This window comes from Scyliorhinus canicula, chromosome 2 (assembly GCF_902713615.1).
Source record: "Scyliorhinus canicula chromosome 2, sScyCan1.1, whole genome shotgun sequence".
Lineage (NCBI taxonomy): Eukaryota > Metazoa > Chordata > Chondrichthyes > Carcharhiniformes > Scyliorhinidae > Scyliorhinus > Scyliorhinus canicula.
In genome coordinates this window covers 9,043,449-9,060,333 of record NC_052147.1, presented here as the reverse complement: position 1 = coordinate 9,060,333, position 16,885 = coordinate 9,043,449, and the positions used below count along the sequence as shown (strand labels likewise).

The window sequence follows — 16,885 nt, the reverse complement described above, 5'->3', positions numbered from 1 at the left end:
CATAGAGAAAGAGAGAGATAGGTGGAGGTCATCATGTCAACAGAGCTGGGTTGGGAGATTGGAAAAAGGGAGAGGCAGATCATAAGATGAAGCTCAGTTAGTACATGGGCTGGATGGTACTGAGGCAGAAAGTGGGCAAAGTCTCAGATTGGCCTGCGATCTCCTGGATTGGGGGAGATGAAAAATGAGCCAGTGACTCAATGCTGGTGAGCAGGGACAAGCATTGAGCAAAAAACATGCCAGACGTGGGTGCCATCAGTCCCCCAGCCTCTTTCACAACTGAACAGGCTTCCAGCAGCCTGTGCGAAGAATAGGTGAGATCCCAGGGGGGGTGTCTGCAGAACTGTAAACTATGTATGAGGGCAATAGGTGAAATCATGAAGAGATAAAACGGGCCAGGTTTGGCGGGTGCTGGGGCGGGGGGTGGGGGGTGGGGGGGGGTTTAAAATCGAATACGTTCACCCATAGAATGCTTTAATCCACAGTCAAACACACCATTAAATAAGGGAACAAAGGTAAAGAGACTGGGAAGGGATTGTGCATGGCTTTTCCTTCCCAGTTGGCAAGCTTCATGACCGTTCCCAGATAGCGATAGATATACCACTGGAAGCAAACTCTTCCATTTAGAGTATCCTGGGGATGATGGTGAATGGGACAACGGGGCTGCTGGCTTCCAGCTCCAGAGCAGTGAGGAAACATTCAGTCGCAGCGTCGTCATCACCCTGGGCCTGCAGCACCTCCCCCAGGTTGTTCCATACTTCGTGGGCAGTGGAGTTGACCTGCACAGCATCGCGGAGGACCTTCTCAGCCAGGTTGTAGCGGCCCAGTTGCTGAAGGACCAGCCCCTGAAACAGGAAGAGAAGGGGGAGAAGTTTAACTGGTAAGCCCCTTTGTAAAGTGGAAAACATAACTAAGACTCTATTTTTAACATGAAGCAACGTGTCTACTGAGAATATCAGAAAAAAATAGAATCAAACAGCTCAGAGAAAGACTTGAATTTTTATAGCACCTTTAACAACCTCAGGATGCCTCAGTGCGTACCACAGTCATGACACACTTCGTGAAAGTTAATAACATAGCGAAATGCCGCAGTCAATTTGTGCACAATAAGCTCTGACAAACAGGAATTAGACAACTAGCTTCTGTGATGTTGAGGGATAAATAGTGGCCAGGATACAGGAGAAAACTCCAGTTCCTCTTTTACATCCAACCAAGAGGGCAGATGGGCCTTGATTTAATGCCCCATCAGAAATGTGGAATCGCAGCGCTCCCTCAGTATTGCACTGGAGTGCCAGACCGAATGTTTGGGGCATCTTCTAACTTTGAAGGGAGAATGTTACCACTGAGTTGCAGTTGACACCATTCAAGCCCATCGTGCTTGAGCCAGCTCTTAGAAAGAACTATCCCATTAATCTGCACTCCTGCATTCTCCTACCAAAAAGTTGAAAATGCGAAAAAATAGAATATGAGTAAACATTTTCAGGAATATAGAGCAGATTGAAAGAGCCTTAACAAGTATACAAAAAGGAAGAGTAAAGTAAACATCTGTCTCTTAGAAGCACAAGGAGAAATTATCATGGGGAATGATGAAATGGCAGGCATTGAATAAATACGTTGTGTCTGTCTTCACAGAAGAAGGCACAAGTTACATGCCAGAAATAGAGGGTATCCTAGGAGCTAATAAGAGTGAGGAAATTAAGGTAATTAATATCAGCAGAGAACAAGTACTGGAGAAAGACAAGGGACTACAAATCCCAGGGCCTAATGGCCTGCACCATAGGCTTCTAATATTGATAACTGCATAGACAGTGGGGGTGCTGGTCCCAGCAGATTGGAAGTTAGCAAATGTAATACCACTATTCAAGAAAGGAGGGAGACAAAAAACAGGTTATCATAGGTCCGTTGGGGAGGTACACTGGTTCGCACTGCTGCCTCGCGGCGCTGAGGACCCAGGTTCGATCCCGGCTCTGGGTCACTGTCCGTGTGGAGTTTGCACATTCTCCCCATGTCTGCGTGGGTCTCACCCCCACAACCCAAAGATGTGCAGCGTAGATGGATTGGCAATGCTAAATTGCCCCTTAATTGCAAAAAAATAATAATTGGGTACTCTGAATTTATTTTAAAAAAAACTATAGGTCAGTTGGCCTAACATCAGTCATTGGAAAGGTGCTGAAATCTATTACCTCTTGAGAAACAATTTATTCGGAAAAGCATAGTTGGATCCGACAAAGTCAGCATGGCGCTATGAAAGAGAAATCCTGTTTGACGTTTTTTTGAAGATGTAAGGTAGATCAAAGCGAACCAGTAGATGTAGTACATTTGGATTTTTTTCAAAGACATTTGATAAGGTGCCACACAAGATGAGGGCTCATGGAGTTGGGGGTGATGTATTATTATGGAGAGAGGATTAGTTAACAACAGGAAGCAAAGATTAGAGATAAATTGGGCATTTCCAAATTGGTGGGCGGTGAATAGTGGAGTGTCACAAGGATCAGCGTTGAAGCTTCAGCTAGTTACAATCTATGTTAATGACTTAGATGAAGATATTTGAATAATGTATTGCTGACAATACATAGCTAGGTGCGAATGTAAGCTGCGAGGAGCACACCAAATGGCTGCCAAGAGGAGGTATAGACTGGGTTAAGGAACAAACGAGGTGACAGATGGCAGTATTTTTGGGGGGAAATTCGAGGTTATTCACTTTGGTTGTAACAATTGAAAAGCAGAATAATTTTACAAGGCCTGAAACATTTGGTGAAGATCAGAGATTTGGGAGTGTCTGTACAAGGAACACAGATACAGCAAGCAATCAGGAAAACAAATGGAACCAAGAGGATTGGAGTAAAAGAATAAAAAAGGTCTTACTACAGTCTTACGGGGTTTTGGTGAGACCACTTCAAGATTACTAGAATGGGGAGATGATGGCCTGGTGGTAATATCACTGGACTAATCACTGGACTGCAAAGGGGAGGTGGCACAGTGATTAGCACTGCTGCCTCACAGCTCCAGGGATCCGGGTTCAATTGATCCCAAAATGGGTTATCAGCCTCGTATTATACCACCGATTGTTAAGGAATGCTCTTTCTCAAGAGGTATAAATTTTAGGAAATTATTAGGATTTATATTGGGAAGCTTTTATTCATAGAGAATGATCAGTACTTGGAATGGGCTTCTAGGTAAGGAGTGAGACCAGAAAAGCTGTTAAATGATAAGATGTAGTTGGATGGGCCGAGTGGTCTTACAGGTTTGTATACATTTTCACGTATTATCTTTACATTGGTGGGATTGTGGGCAGAACAGAAATGGCAAAGTAAATGTAGACTATGTAATGCGAATGAATTAATTTGACTCCAAGATAATATACCCCCCCCCCCCAACCATTGCCAACACTGAGAAAAAGGGAAGACTTTCGACTTTCCGGCTGCGTTGCGCCCTGGTGAATGCCAGGAGAGGTTTACAGCGAGCCTCCCGACAGCCTCCGCGCCTCGCGGGAATCTCCAAAGTCCCGTGAGACATCAGAGTTGGAACCCTGCCCAAATGTGCGTGTCCCAACGGCGCTCCCGGAAGGAGGTCGTAAACCTACTTACGACCTACTCATGCAGGACCCACCGGCCTTCCTCGATTGTTCGGACTACAGCTCACCCCAGGACACTCATCAGTGGTGGTCCACACAAACGTGAACTAGGTGGAATGACACCTTGGGGGAGGGGGATCTCCAGGGCCATCGGAGACCCCTGGGTGGTCAGGGTAAGTGCAGAGTGGCTCCATGGCCCTCCCTCTGGAATGCGGGCACCTTGGCACTGCCAAGCCAGTAGGGGTGCCCAAGTGCCAGGGTGGCACTGCCAAGGGCCAGGGGCCGAAGTGGTCCATGCCCATAAAATGAGGGTGGGGGGGTTTGAAGTGTGGGAGAGTTCAGGGCAGGTAAGTAGGGGCCTTTGGGAGGTTAGGGGGGTGATTGGTGGGGGTCCTGGAAGGGAGGGAGTCCTGTAATGGGGCTTGGAGGGGGCCTGAAGACAGGGGGCCCCCCATAGTGGGGTACCCTCACTTGGGGGGTGTGGGGTAGTGTCTATGTGCGTGGGGGATGACATTGCCCATGATTGGGATGTGTGGGGGACCCACAAGCTCACTGAGAGATCGGGGTCGCCTTTCAAAATGGCGACCCGATCTCGGAGTTCAGCTCCCCAGTGCTAAACAAAATTCTTTAAATGTCTGCTAAACTGGTAAACCCAGGGCCCAGAAAAGTGGCTACGGGTCATTGAATAACGGTGGGGAACTTGCCAGCAGAGTCGGCAGGAAGCTCCTGAAAAACCCGCCACAAATTAACTTAGACATTTTTTGGGAGACTCGCGCCCATGGTTCATGGCACCAATCGATACTCAGTAAGCCGTGATGCAGAGTGCCCATTGGCGGGGAACAGGTTAGGCCAGGATTATGTCATGATGCTGTTCAAAGTCAAATTGGCCGCTGAAACTTTTCGCCCATTTTAAAAGTAAGGAACAGCCATGAGTGGCGCTGGGGAGTGGCGGTGGAGGAGAGGAGGGGGCAACAAGATGCCTTTGGAACGGCAAGTCTGATCAGAGTAAGTATCGCCCGTTGGGGAAGGTAGGACACACATGGGATACAAAACTCAAATTAACAGCAACTCACATTTATATAGTGTTTTTAATGGGAGATAAAATATCCCAACATGCTGAACAGCATTGTGGGGCAAAGGCATTGATAAAAGAGTGTCAAGGTGAGGTGTAGTGGGTGGGGGCTGTGGAGAAGGGGAGTTAATTGAGAACTTAGTTAAAGAGGTGGGTTTTAAAGAGTTAAAGAGGGAGAGATAGGTCAGATGGCAGTGGCTCGTTGGGAGACGGCATGGCGACCAGTACCAAACAATGGAAAAAGGAATGCACAGGAGACTGGACTCAGAGGAATAGGGGAGTTCAGAGGGACGCAGAGGTCATGAGGGTGAGGATGAGAATTGAAAATTCGGATCGAGGGACCAACACACAAACATACAAAATACAAAGATTTTAAGCCTGCAAAGAATGGTTAAACTTAATGATGACAGTTTAATTAACCAAATAAATACATAATTTAATCCAAACACTAAACCTTAACTGAATGCTATCCAGCAGATATTAACACAAGTTTCAATGCCTCGTGTACACAATGCATTGGGAGTCTAACATGTTTTAATTTATCTCTCTCCCAATGTCAACATTTATTGACAATTCCACCTTTCACTTGCTCCTTGTTTTACTCCTAACTGACAGACTGCACACAAAGAGTTATGTGGGGAGCTGCCGAGTGAAGATCTTTTATAACCCACCCACGCCAAATAAACACCTCTCCCGAACCATTGCAGAGAGATTTGCAGAGTGGTTGTTAGGATGCAATCCGTTGCGTGGCAACGTCTTAAATCACCATCCAATTGTTTAAATCACCATTCAATCGTGTCAGTTTAAAGGGTTGGTTCCAATTGCGATGGGCCGTCATCAGTACAAAGTGGGAACGATTCAGACCTGGGCCAGTGGGAAAGTGATTATCGGGGGGGGGGGCTCTAACCAACCACATTTCAGCTTCAACCCGCCAACAATACGGAAAATGTATTCCTGTGGATTTGGCTGCCAGTTAGTGGGGGGTGGGGGTTGTTGCTATGGTTGCCAATTCTGGTTGAATATATTTCCGGAGGTTTGATTGCATGAGATTCCCGTCTCCCACAGCCCTGCTTCCACCATCAAAGAACAATACAGCACAGGAACTTTGGCCCTTCAAGCTTGCACTGATCATAATGCCCGTCTAAACTAAAACCTTCTGCACTTCGGGGTCTCTATTCCTCTATTGCCACCCTCTTCATGCATAATCATCAAGATGCCTCTTAAACGTCCTATCGTATCTGCGTCCACCACCTCCCCAAGCAGCACGTTCAAGGCAGTCACCACCCTCACTTGCCTCGCACAGCTTCTGACTATCCACTCTGTCCCTGCCCCTCATCATTTTGTAGACTATCAGGTCGCCCCATAACTTCTGTCGCTCCAGTGAGAACAAACCAAGTTTATCCATCATTTCCTCATAGCTCATACCCTCCAAACCAGGCAACATCCGGGTAAAACTCTCCAAAGCATCCACACCCTTTTGGTAGCGTGACGCCCAGAATTGTACGCAATATTCCAAGTGTGGCCTAACTAAAGTTCTATACAGCTGCAACATGACTTGCCAATTTTTATACTCAATGCCCCTGATGAAGGCAAGCATGCCGTATGCCTTCTTGACTACCGTCTCCACCTGTGTTGCCCCTTTCAGTGATCTGAGGACCTGTATGCCCAGACCTCTCTGCCTGGCAATACTACTAAGGGTTCTGCCATTTACTGTATAATTCCCACCTGACTTAGACCTTCCAAAATGCATTACCTCATATTTATCCGGATCAAACCTCATCGCAATTCTCCGCCCAAGTCTCCAACCGATCTATATCCTGCTGTATCCTCTGACAGTCCTCATCGCTATCTGCAATTACGCCAGCACGGGCTTGGAGGGCTGAAGGGCCTGTACCTGTGCTGTACTTTTCTTTGTTCTTTGTGTCATCCGCAAACTTACTGATCAGACCAGTTACATTTTATTCCAAATCATTTATATATACGACGAACAACAGAGTCCCAGCACTGATCCCTGCAGAACACCACTAACCACAGCCACCCATTCAGTAAAGCACCCTTCCACCGCTACCCTCGGTTTTCTATGACCGATTAGTTCTGTTTCCATGAAAACTAGTTTCCATTAGTTTTTAAAATAAATTTAGAGTACCCAATTTTCTTTTCCAATTAAGGGGCAATTTAGCGTGGCCATTCCACCTACCCTACACATCTCTTTGGGTTGTGGGGGCGAGACCCAAGCAAACACGGGGAGAATCTGCAAACTCCACACGGACAGTGACCCGGGGCCAGGACTGAAGCCAGGTCCTCGGAGCCTTGAGGCAGCAGTGCTAACCATAGCGCCACCGTGTCCGCCCCGTTATCCGTTAGTAGCCCAACATGCCCATCGTCCCGCATTCCTGTGGTAAATCGTGAAGAAAACTGATCCCTCACTGGCTGACGAGATACACCTTGACACCCAAGTCAAATAGCCTTTGGCATCATCTCCAATATTTTTAGATGTGGAGGAACAGAAGTGATTAAACAAAAACATTGGGTTGGATTATCTGCCGGCGGGATGCTCCTTTGTGCCGGCAGCCCCCCGGGGCTTTCCTGACAGCGTGGGGCTGCCCCACAATGGGAAACCCGCTGACCAACCGGTGAAACGGAGCATCCCGCCGGCGGGCTGAATCAGAAATCTGGTGCGGCGGGACGGAGAATCCAGCCCATTATTTTTACTGCGCCATTTCACACACCAGTGTTCTGGAGATTACATTTTCAATCCTTGGAGATTCCAGGCCATTCCTGAAGTGTTCTCAATCATAATTGGAGCCCATTCCATATCCACCTTCTACGGACTAAAATGGAGGAGAATTCTTAAGGAGCACTTATTGAAAAATGTTTCCTCTCCTCCAACCTCTATTTAAAACAGCCAAGGTAGATTCTGACAAGGGAGTGAAAGGCTACGGGGATAGACAGCCAAATACAAATCTTCTTCGGAAGAGGTAGAAATGTGATGGGCTTTATGCTGTTGAGAATGGGGGAGGGTGGGGAGCAAAATTGAAGGTCAGGGAAAGGTTGGAGGGTAGGAAGGATTTCTTCAAAAATATGTCAATTTAAATCGTCAACTTAAGTCTGCGTCCTCTGGTTACCGACTCTTCTGCAAGAGGAAACAGTCTCTCCTCATTCGGCTCCATTAAATTCCCCCTTAATTATCTCTGCTCTAAAAAGAACAATCATGGCTTCTCTCGTCTCTCCAGCTATCAGGTAACTCTCTTCTGTAGCCAATCCCAAGGCATTAGCAATGGAACACTCGACGCACATTCCTGTCCTAAACACAGAAAGGTGCTGTATAATAATAATCTTTATTGCCACAGTATGCTTACATTAACACTGCAATGAAGTTACTGTGAAAATCCCCTAGTCGCCACACTCCGGCACCTGTTTGGGTACATGGAGGGAGAATTCAGAATGTCCAACTCTCCTAACAGTACATCGGCACTTGTGGGAGGAAACTGGAGCGCCTGGAGGAAACCCACGCAGACACGGGGAGAACGTGCCGACTCCTGCACAGACAGTGACCCAAGCCAGGAATTGAACCTGGGACCCTGGAGCTGTGAAGCAACCGTACTACCCACTGTGCTACCGTGCTTGTCCTTTGGTGTTCCAGCAGAGAGTGGTCACGTTAACATAACGGGCCGAACACTTCCTTCTGTCCTGTAAACATGGTCTTGCATGAAAAGTTGGACTAAGGGAAATGTCAAATGGGTGCATACATTTTGGCATCAGTGACTTCCAGGTCAGTGGGTTTAAAAACAATTGCTTTGCTTTTTTTATTTCCATAAACCCAGCACTTTAGGTCTCTTCAATCCTCCAACGATTTTACTGAACAGGAGAAAATGCTGTGCACACTGCTGCGGCTCGAGTGACTGGTCCCGAATTGTCTATCCGCTCGGTAACAAATGCAGCACGGGACGCCTCGTTAACGCCATGTGAGATTATAACATACAAGTAAGGTGTGGAAGAGGAGGGAGCAGTTCAAAGAACGTTTAGTCCTATCTAAACGCCATGGGAGCCACACAGGCAGCATGATTTATCTTGAGAGAGAGGTTTTTGTTTCATGTAAAGAGACTACCTGGAAAGTGAGGTGATGCAAAAATGTGCAATTAAACTGCACTGGCTGTGCTGATGGAATGTTGGCCTTTACCTCAAGGGAGCTTGATTACAAAGGGGAGGAAGTGATGCTTCAGTTATACAAAACCATGGCCAGACCCCTCTGGAGCACTGCGTTCAGTTTTAAGCACTGAACCTCAGCAAGGATATTTTGGTCTTGCACTGGGCACATGCACACAATCATCAGGATAACACTTAAATGTTGCAAAAACTTGGGTTGCGCTTTCTTGTATTATCTCCAAATCTGCAGGTGATATGAAGTTGGGTGGGAGGGTGAGTTGTGAGGAGGAAGCAGAGATGGTTCAGCAGGATTCGGACGGGCTGTGCGAGTGGGCACATGCATGGCAGATACAGTATAATGTGGATACTTGTGAGGCAATGTGCTTCAGTAGCAAAAATAGGAAGGCAGATTATGATTTGAATGGGTGTACATTGAGAGCAGTGGATACTCAGCGAGACCTTGGTGTCCTGGTGCATCAGTTGTTAAAACTAAGTGCTCAGGTACAACAGACAGTGAAGGTGGTTGGCCTTCAGAGGAAGAGGATTTAAGTATAGGAAGAGAGATGTTTTAGTAAAATTGTATAGGCATCAATGATCTGGAGTATTGTGTACAGTTTTGGTGTCCTCATCTGAGGAAGGGTGTTCTTGCTATGGAGGGAGTGCAGCGAAGACTGATTCCTGGGATGGTTAGGATTATATTCATTGGAGTTTAGAAGAGTGAGAGGGGATCTCATAGAAACGTACAAAATTCTAACAGGATTATACAGGGTGGATTCAGAAAGAATGTTCCCGCTCGATGGTGGAGGAGTCTAGACTAGGGATCACAATTTGAGGACTGAGGTGAGGAGAAATTTCTTCACCCAGAGAGTGGTGAATCTGTGGAATTTGCTACCACAGAAAGTAATTGAGACCAAAAAGTGTAATTTCACGGAGGAATTAGATATAGCTCTTGGGGCTAAAGGGATCAAGGGAAATGGGGGAAAGGTGAGATCAGGTTATTGAACTGGATGATCAGCCATGATCGTAATGAATGGTGGAGCAGGCTCGAAGGGCCGAATGGCCTCCTCCTGCTTCTATTTTTCTGTGTTTCTATGTTGAGTACTGAGACTGAGGGGTGATCTGATTGAGGTGTTTAAAATGTTAAAAAGATTTGATGGGGTAAATATAGAGAAACTATTTTCTCTGGGAATTAAATATAGAACAAGGGACGAGAACGTTAAAAATAGAGGCACATCATGCAGGACCAAAATCAGCAAGAACTACCTTCACAGAAAGGATAGTCTGGAAGTCTCTTCCCCAGAAGCTGTGGGTGCTGGGTTAATTGAAATTTGTAAGATAGAGTGAGAGTTTATTTGTTCAGTAATTAAGCGACATACATCAAGGGTGGATAGGGAGAATTTGAAAAACCCTGAGCTTTGGGTTATTTCAATAAGACATGAACAGAGGGATCATAGAACATAGAACAGTACAGCACAGAACAGGCCCTCCGGCCCTCAATGTTGTGCCGAGCAATGATCACCCTACTCAAACCCACGTATCCACCCGATATCCGTAACCAAACAACCCCCCCCTTAACCTTACTTTTTAGGACACTACGGGCAATTTAGCATGGCCAACCCACCTAACCCGCACATCTTTGGACTGTGGGAGGAAACCGGAGCACCCGGAGGAAACCCACGCACACACGGGGAGGATGTGCAGACTCCACACAGACAGTGACCCAGCCGGGAATCGAACCTGGGACCCTGGAGCTGTGAAGCATTTATGCTAACCACCATGCTGCCCCTTATCATGTGATGTGAGCGCGGAGCGGCAGTGTCTTCGCAAGCACCGGCTCTGCTCATCTTTCAATCTTTAATTTTATCCGTGTGCACCGTTTTCTTTTTGTCTTTTCTTGGTTTGCATAGTTAGTGCAATGTACCAAGAGTTGTTGGTCAGTGTTTTAGCATTATTGAGTAGAGCTGAAAGGCTTTAATCCTGGGTGATTCATGGCAGCTGGAAGGGGTTGGGGTGGGGCTCTGTCTTTGGTGGCACAGTTACTTTTAGGAGGATTCCTGCCCTGATGATACGGTGTTCATTGGCGAATGATGGCTGCCAGCGATGAAGTTGATGTCTGAATAGCTTGACTTCACAATGCGGGTTGTCAAAGCCCAGTTTCAGGAGTTCTGAGGTATCTTTATGAAGGCAGTGGTGGCGCATGAGGAGATTCTTGTGACAAAGGGAGAGTTGCCCCTGGTGGGTAACCGCCTCCACATGGTTGAGGTCCTGTTGCAAGGCCTGTTGTCCATCCTGAGGGGTGCAGATGAGGACGAGGGGAAACCAGTGAGGGGCCCTGCTGAGCCCGGTGCTTGCAGGAAGTGAATTCTATGGGGGTGATGTCTTTCACCGTCTATTATCTAAATGAATAAGGCTGTATCACATTAAGTTGGATATTGTTTGTGGGATTTGTGCCCAGTTTCTTTATCCTTTTGTGTCCTTGGGGGGTGGGTGCGCAGATCGGTGAGGGGTGGAGGATGTGGGTGGTAAGGATAGTTTTGCGCTTGCTATTCTTGAGGAAGGTTCCCCGGTAGTCAGATCTAATCCTATTTTTTTGGCTGCATATATTCTTGTTCGGGCCCAGGCTCTTTCATCCTGTTGAGGACTGGGACTTGTCGACCTTCCATTTAAGGAGGAGTCGGTCAGTTATCCTGGATTGGATCTCCATGATCAACTGTTCTTCTGCTGTCAGAACATTTGTGGCGAAGTCAGCTTTAGATTCCTCCTTGTTGTGGTGGCAGATGGTGTGTCTGGTGCGGTGGTCGCTTTAGGTGCCAGGTTTTGCTCAGGACAGGCTGGGCTTTATTTTGTCGTCATATAATGGACCCGAGGGGACTCCTCAAAACCTTTTTTAAAATAATAATCTTTAGTGTCACAAGTAGGCTTACATTAACACTGCAATGAAGTTACTGTGAAAATCTACCAGTTGCCACAGTACGGCACCTGTTCGGGTACACAGAGGGAGAATTCAGAATATCTAATTCATCTAACGGCACATCTTTTGGGGCTTGTGGGAGGAAACCGGAGCACCCGGAGGAAACCCACGCAGACGCGGGGAGAACGTGCAGACTTCGCACAGACAGTGATCCAAGTTGGGAATCGAACCTGGGACCCTGGAGCTGTGAAGCAACAGTGCTAACCATTGTGCTACTATGCTGCCCTCCGTTTAAATGTTTCTGACCATCACCTGCCAAGTGGTCTAAGCACAGAAACTCCGTTCTGATGCTTTGTCATTCGTTTTAAGGACTCTAATGTTGCAGTCTCGAAGCAGAAATTCATCTGGATTGAACTCCGCCATGAAGGAAACACCCTCTGGATTTAGACAACTCCGACTTCTGAGATCATGCAAATTAATATTAACGTTAATGTTTTTTGTTGTTGCCCATAGTTTTAAATCTTTCCTTTTTCTACCCCCCCTTACAGTGTGTGGGTGTGCGTGCGTGCGAGAGAGAGAGAGAGAGAGAGAGAGATTGTGAACACATTCCTCCTAGCTTGAATATGAGTAAACTAACCGTCAGAGTTAATCATAATGTGAGTTTTCGGAGAGTAGTTATTAAATTGGATTACACAAACTGAGGGATTGGGGAAACGTCATAGCCTACTTTAAAAATAATTCAACACCACCACTGCTCAAAGACAGATGGGGAGAGGATAGAGAAGTTCAGTTTCTCTCTCCTGTCCGTAACGCTTGATTAACTCCCGTCGGCCTCAACCAAGGTTCGATCAAAGAACATTGTGCCCAACGAAAGGCAAATAAAATGTATCCATTTTTAATGAAAGGGTCACATTGCCTGACGTAACGTCCACGTTCCTAATCTTTATACAAGATGCAAAGGAGGTTCTAGACTAAATTTGAGTTTTTAATTCAAAAAGTTATCTTGACTTGAGTTAATAACACAATTCAGAGAAGTGTCCCAGTGGTTGTGTTCAGTGAAAGCACAGTATAACTGCAAATATGTTAGCTGAATTTGGAAGGAAGGAAGACTGCAGATTGCCACAAGACTGATGCCATCTAAAGCATAGCCTTTGAACACAAACCACAGCTTCTTCATTACACAAACTAAAAAAAGTGTTAACTTTGCCATACATAAAGAATCATCTCTCAAGGTGGACATTATTGTTGTGTGCATCAAGATGAACCTAGGGTGTCATATATCAATTCTAAACTGAGTTACACATTACATTGAGCATAGTTCAGGAGTTATCGTAATTCCTAAGCCGGTTTATTGTGTGCATTATTAACCGTCATTATGCAGAGGTACAGCAATCAGATTTCTATTAGTGGCACTTCGACCTATGCCTTCTTCAGTCTCAGATATCTATGGCAAAGAGTGAAATTATTCCTTTTAACTCAAGTGGTTTATGTACAGAGTTAAGAAAAAGCCAAATTACGGGCACGAGATGATAATGGGAGAGGCCCAAAACGGGCACCGAGCTGAGCGCGGTACACCCGGCCCTGTAACACTCGGTGCGATCTGGATCACGCCCTGGCTGGCTATGATTCAGATAATCATATTGAATACCCAATGAAATATGCGCAGCCACTTTGAGGCTGCATTCTCCCAGCAGTCACTGGCTGCACGATCCAAGCCTCACGCTGGCGCAAATTATTTCTGGTCTGTGAAACTAGACGTCCCTCACCAGGGGTGGCTCGGAGACCATTGGAGCCCTCGTGTGGTTGGAGACAGGTCAGGGCCCACTGGCACCTGGGCAGTGCCAACTGGGTACCTGGGCAGTACCAACCTGGCAGTGCAACCTGGGTGACAGGGTGGCACTGCCAAGGGGTGGGGGGGGGGGGGTGAAGGTGGAGGGGCATGAAAGGGAGAGGGGGGGGAGAACCCTAAAGGTGGGAGGACCCTCAGCAACCCCTTAGTGAGGTATGCTCATTTGGAGGTGGGGCGATGCCCTGATGCCTACCAGGATGGGTGGTTGTGGGGCCGGATCATGCTGGTTGGTGTCACACTAGGCCACGTGAACAACTTTGGTGTTGGGGGGGGTGGGGGAGGTTGCCCTCTGGGGTTGATTGTAGGGGGGGGTTGCCCGTGTCTGCAGGGGGCAATGATGTCTGTGGCAATTTAAACAATCACCCTGTTCGTGAAAGTAAGCTGTAATGCTGAAGTTAAAGTATCTTGAGGCAAAAACAGAAAATAACTGACAGTTTTCAAGGTTATAACAAATTTGGCAGAGCTGTCATTTAGTACTCTCGCCCTCCTCCTCTATAGCCAGCACTGGGCTGCTGTTTGCTCTTGCAGACACCATCAAGTCTCTGATTCCTTCTTCAAGTGGTCATTCTTGAGGTGTGAGCCTGGCCAGCAAATGCCAGCAGTCCGTTCCACCATGAGGAAGAGGAGAAGAAATTGCAGCCGAGCCCCACCCCCCACTTGACGCCCACCCAGGCCGACCTTACATGAAGGGCCAACTGAACAGCAATCCAAAGCGGGAGCTCTGACTGGCATTCCTTATTCTCTGTGAAAGATCTGTGCCTGTGTGTTGCTGTTCCACCGCAGACTGTCCACTTCAGCCATTTGGTCAGAAGTTAGTCTCTTAACATATGCTAACACACGGTTCAGGGCATTGCTGTCTCTTTGGGTTGAAATTTTCAATTTCTACCCATGAACTATCCCACTGAAACATACATTGGCATTCCTGTGATTGTCCTGTTGAGTGCAAAACGAAAAGCTTCGAAAAAATTCTTCCCCCAGCAGTACCCATGTAATAAATCTATTCAAAATCAGAGGCAGTAGACTGCAACACAAAACTCAATTACTAAACACTAATTATATTTATAAAAGTAAAAAACAATATTTTAGTGAGCTCATCCCCATCTTCCCTCCCATTCTCTTCTCATTCACTCTCCCTTTTATAAAAGCTAATTTTCTTCTGACCCTTTTTCTCACTAATACATCTTTTTATTTTAAATGTTCATGTTTATGCTTTGCGTTTTGCTTCACTCGTTTTCCTTCCTCCTGCGTCTCCAATGCAACCGCTATCCACCTCCAACCATCCATTTGGAGTTGGAAGCGATATTAACTGAGGAGGAGTTTTAACTACCGATATTGCAACAAATAAGATGTCAGGGTGGCGACAGCTGGCTTGGTGCTGTGATGTGGAACTTCTAGCCAAAATAAAACAATGAATGACATGCCGATGAGCAGTTAACGAATCAGTAGATCCGTGGCCTGGGTTAACAAACGTGGCAGCAGCTCCATCGTCCTACCAGGGCTAGAATGATTAATTTAGCCAGTGTCCTGACTTAACAGTACCTTTATTTCTTTAAATAAATTTAGAGTACCCAATTATTTTTTCTAATTAAGGGGCAATTTAGCGTGGCTAATCCACCTACTCTGCACATCTTTGGGTTGTGGGGGTGAAATCCACGCAGACACGGGGAGAATGTGCAAACTCCACACGGACAGTGACCCGGGGCCAGGATCGAACCTGGATCCTCAGCGCCGTAGGTAGCAGTGCTAACCACTGCACCACGTGGTGCTTTCTACTTAACAGTACCCGAGGCAAACTCGCCATTATCCCACCGGACCCAGACATTTAAACTCAGCAAATGGGACTGCAGTGCGACAGTCGCCTTATCGCCCCTCCCAACCTGCCAGTCTTGATAACACCCAAATGACTAATTTTGATGCCCTCCCAGTCTGACAGTGTCCAGATGAGTCCATCCCTCACCCAGTCTGTGACAATCCTGTCTCCTCCTAGTCTGACCGAGTCTTACAGACCTGTGTCTCATCTGCACTCAGTGGGTTAAGGGAAATTTTGTTCCCACACAGCAGACCTATAAAAAGCCACTTCCCTCTTCACCAGGATAAAATGCGTCTTTGTAATTAACTTTCCAACCTTCACTTCAGTAACTTTCCGTTCACTGCTGTTAACTGACAAGAAAATAACATTCGAGATTCAAACAAAATTACTACTTTCACCCCTTCACAGACCTGCCATTTGGTGGTAGGAATTAAATCCAAAAAGAGTACAATTAATACATTACACTGTGCCATGATACTGTGCTGAGGGAACTGCTATTGGGAGGGGGGGGGGGGGGGGGGGGGGGGATATTTTGCAGCAGGCTAGATGCGGCTAACTCTTTACTGAAAAAAACAGTTTTCTCCTCTTTTGCTCTGAAGTTGAAGGTGTAACGAATGAGGTCAGTGGAGTGGGTCAATGGTCAGTAATCCTGCTAATCACTGGCGTCTGTTAGGAAGGCATCAAGTGAGAAGAGGATTAACTTTAGCTGTGTAGGTAAGAGTCATCCTTTAGTGCCTCAGTCAAATGCGTAATCTCGTGTGAGCTTAAGCAGTTATATGTTGACTATGGAGTCAGATCAACAACAATGGTTTGCATTTATACAGTACCTTAAGTGTAGTAAAAAGATGATTTGCGGGAGTGTTATCAAAACAAAATGACATCAAGCCAATGGAGGAGATATTAGGACATGTGATCAAAAGCTTGATCAAAGAGGGAGGTTTTAAAAAGCATCTTAAAGGAAGAGAGTGAGGCAGAGAGGTTTAAACAGGGAATTGCGGAGTTTGGGAGCTGAATGTACGGCCACCAACCTGGGAGCGAAGGAAATCAGGGGTGGACCAGAGGCCAGAATTGGACAAAGGCAGAGTTTTCAGAGGGTTACAGGGCTTCAACCTTAGAGGTTACAGAAATAGGGCGGAGCGAGGCTATGGAGGGACTAGAACATTATGATTGAGAATTTTAAGTCCAATTCTATTCTTACATGCTGTCTACAAGTAAGGCTCCTTAGGCTGCACATTCCAAACCCAAGAGTACTGCCATCTAGAAGGACAGGGCAGCAGATACCTGGGAACCCCACCACCTGGAGGTTCCCCTCCAAGTCACTCACCATCCTGAGTTGGAAATATATCGCCGTTCCTTCACTGTCGTTGGGGCACATCCTAGAACTCCCTCCCTTGCAGCACTGAGTGTACCTACCCCTCATGGACTGCAGCGGTTCAAGAAGGCAGCTCACCACCATCTTCTCAAGGGCAATTAGGGATGGGCAACAAATGCTGGCTTAACCAACAATGCCCACATCAAAACAG

The 16,885-nt window shown here is 46.6% G+C and overlaps 1 protein-coding gene across 1 annotated transcript in view; it reads right to left on the bottom strand.

The window, feature by feature from the left end:
• Positions 1 to 439: 439 nt before the first annotated feature.
• Positions 440 to 16,885, bottom strand: part of ttc7b (tetratricopeptide repeat domain 7B) — a 345,224-nt gene continuing 328,778 nt past the window's right edge. The window contains exon 20 of the mRNA XM_038790445.1: positions 440 to 845. Coding sequence (XP_038646373.1) covers positions 624 to 845 — 222 coding nt within the window. The 3' untranslated portion in view covers positions 440 to 623. The remainder of the gene's footprint in view (positions 846 to 16,885) is intronic.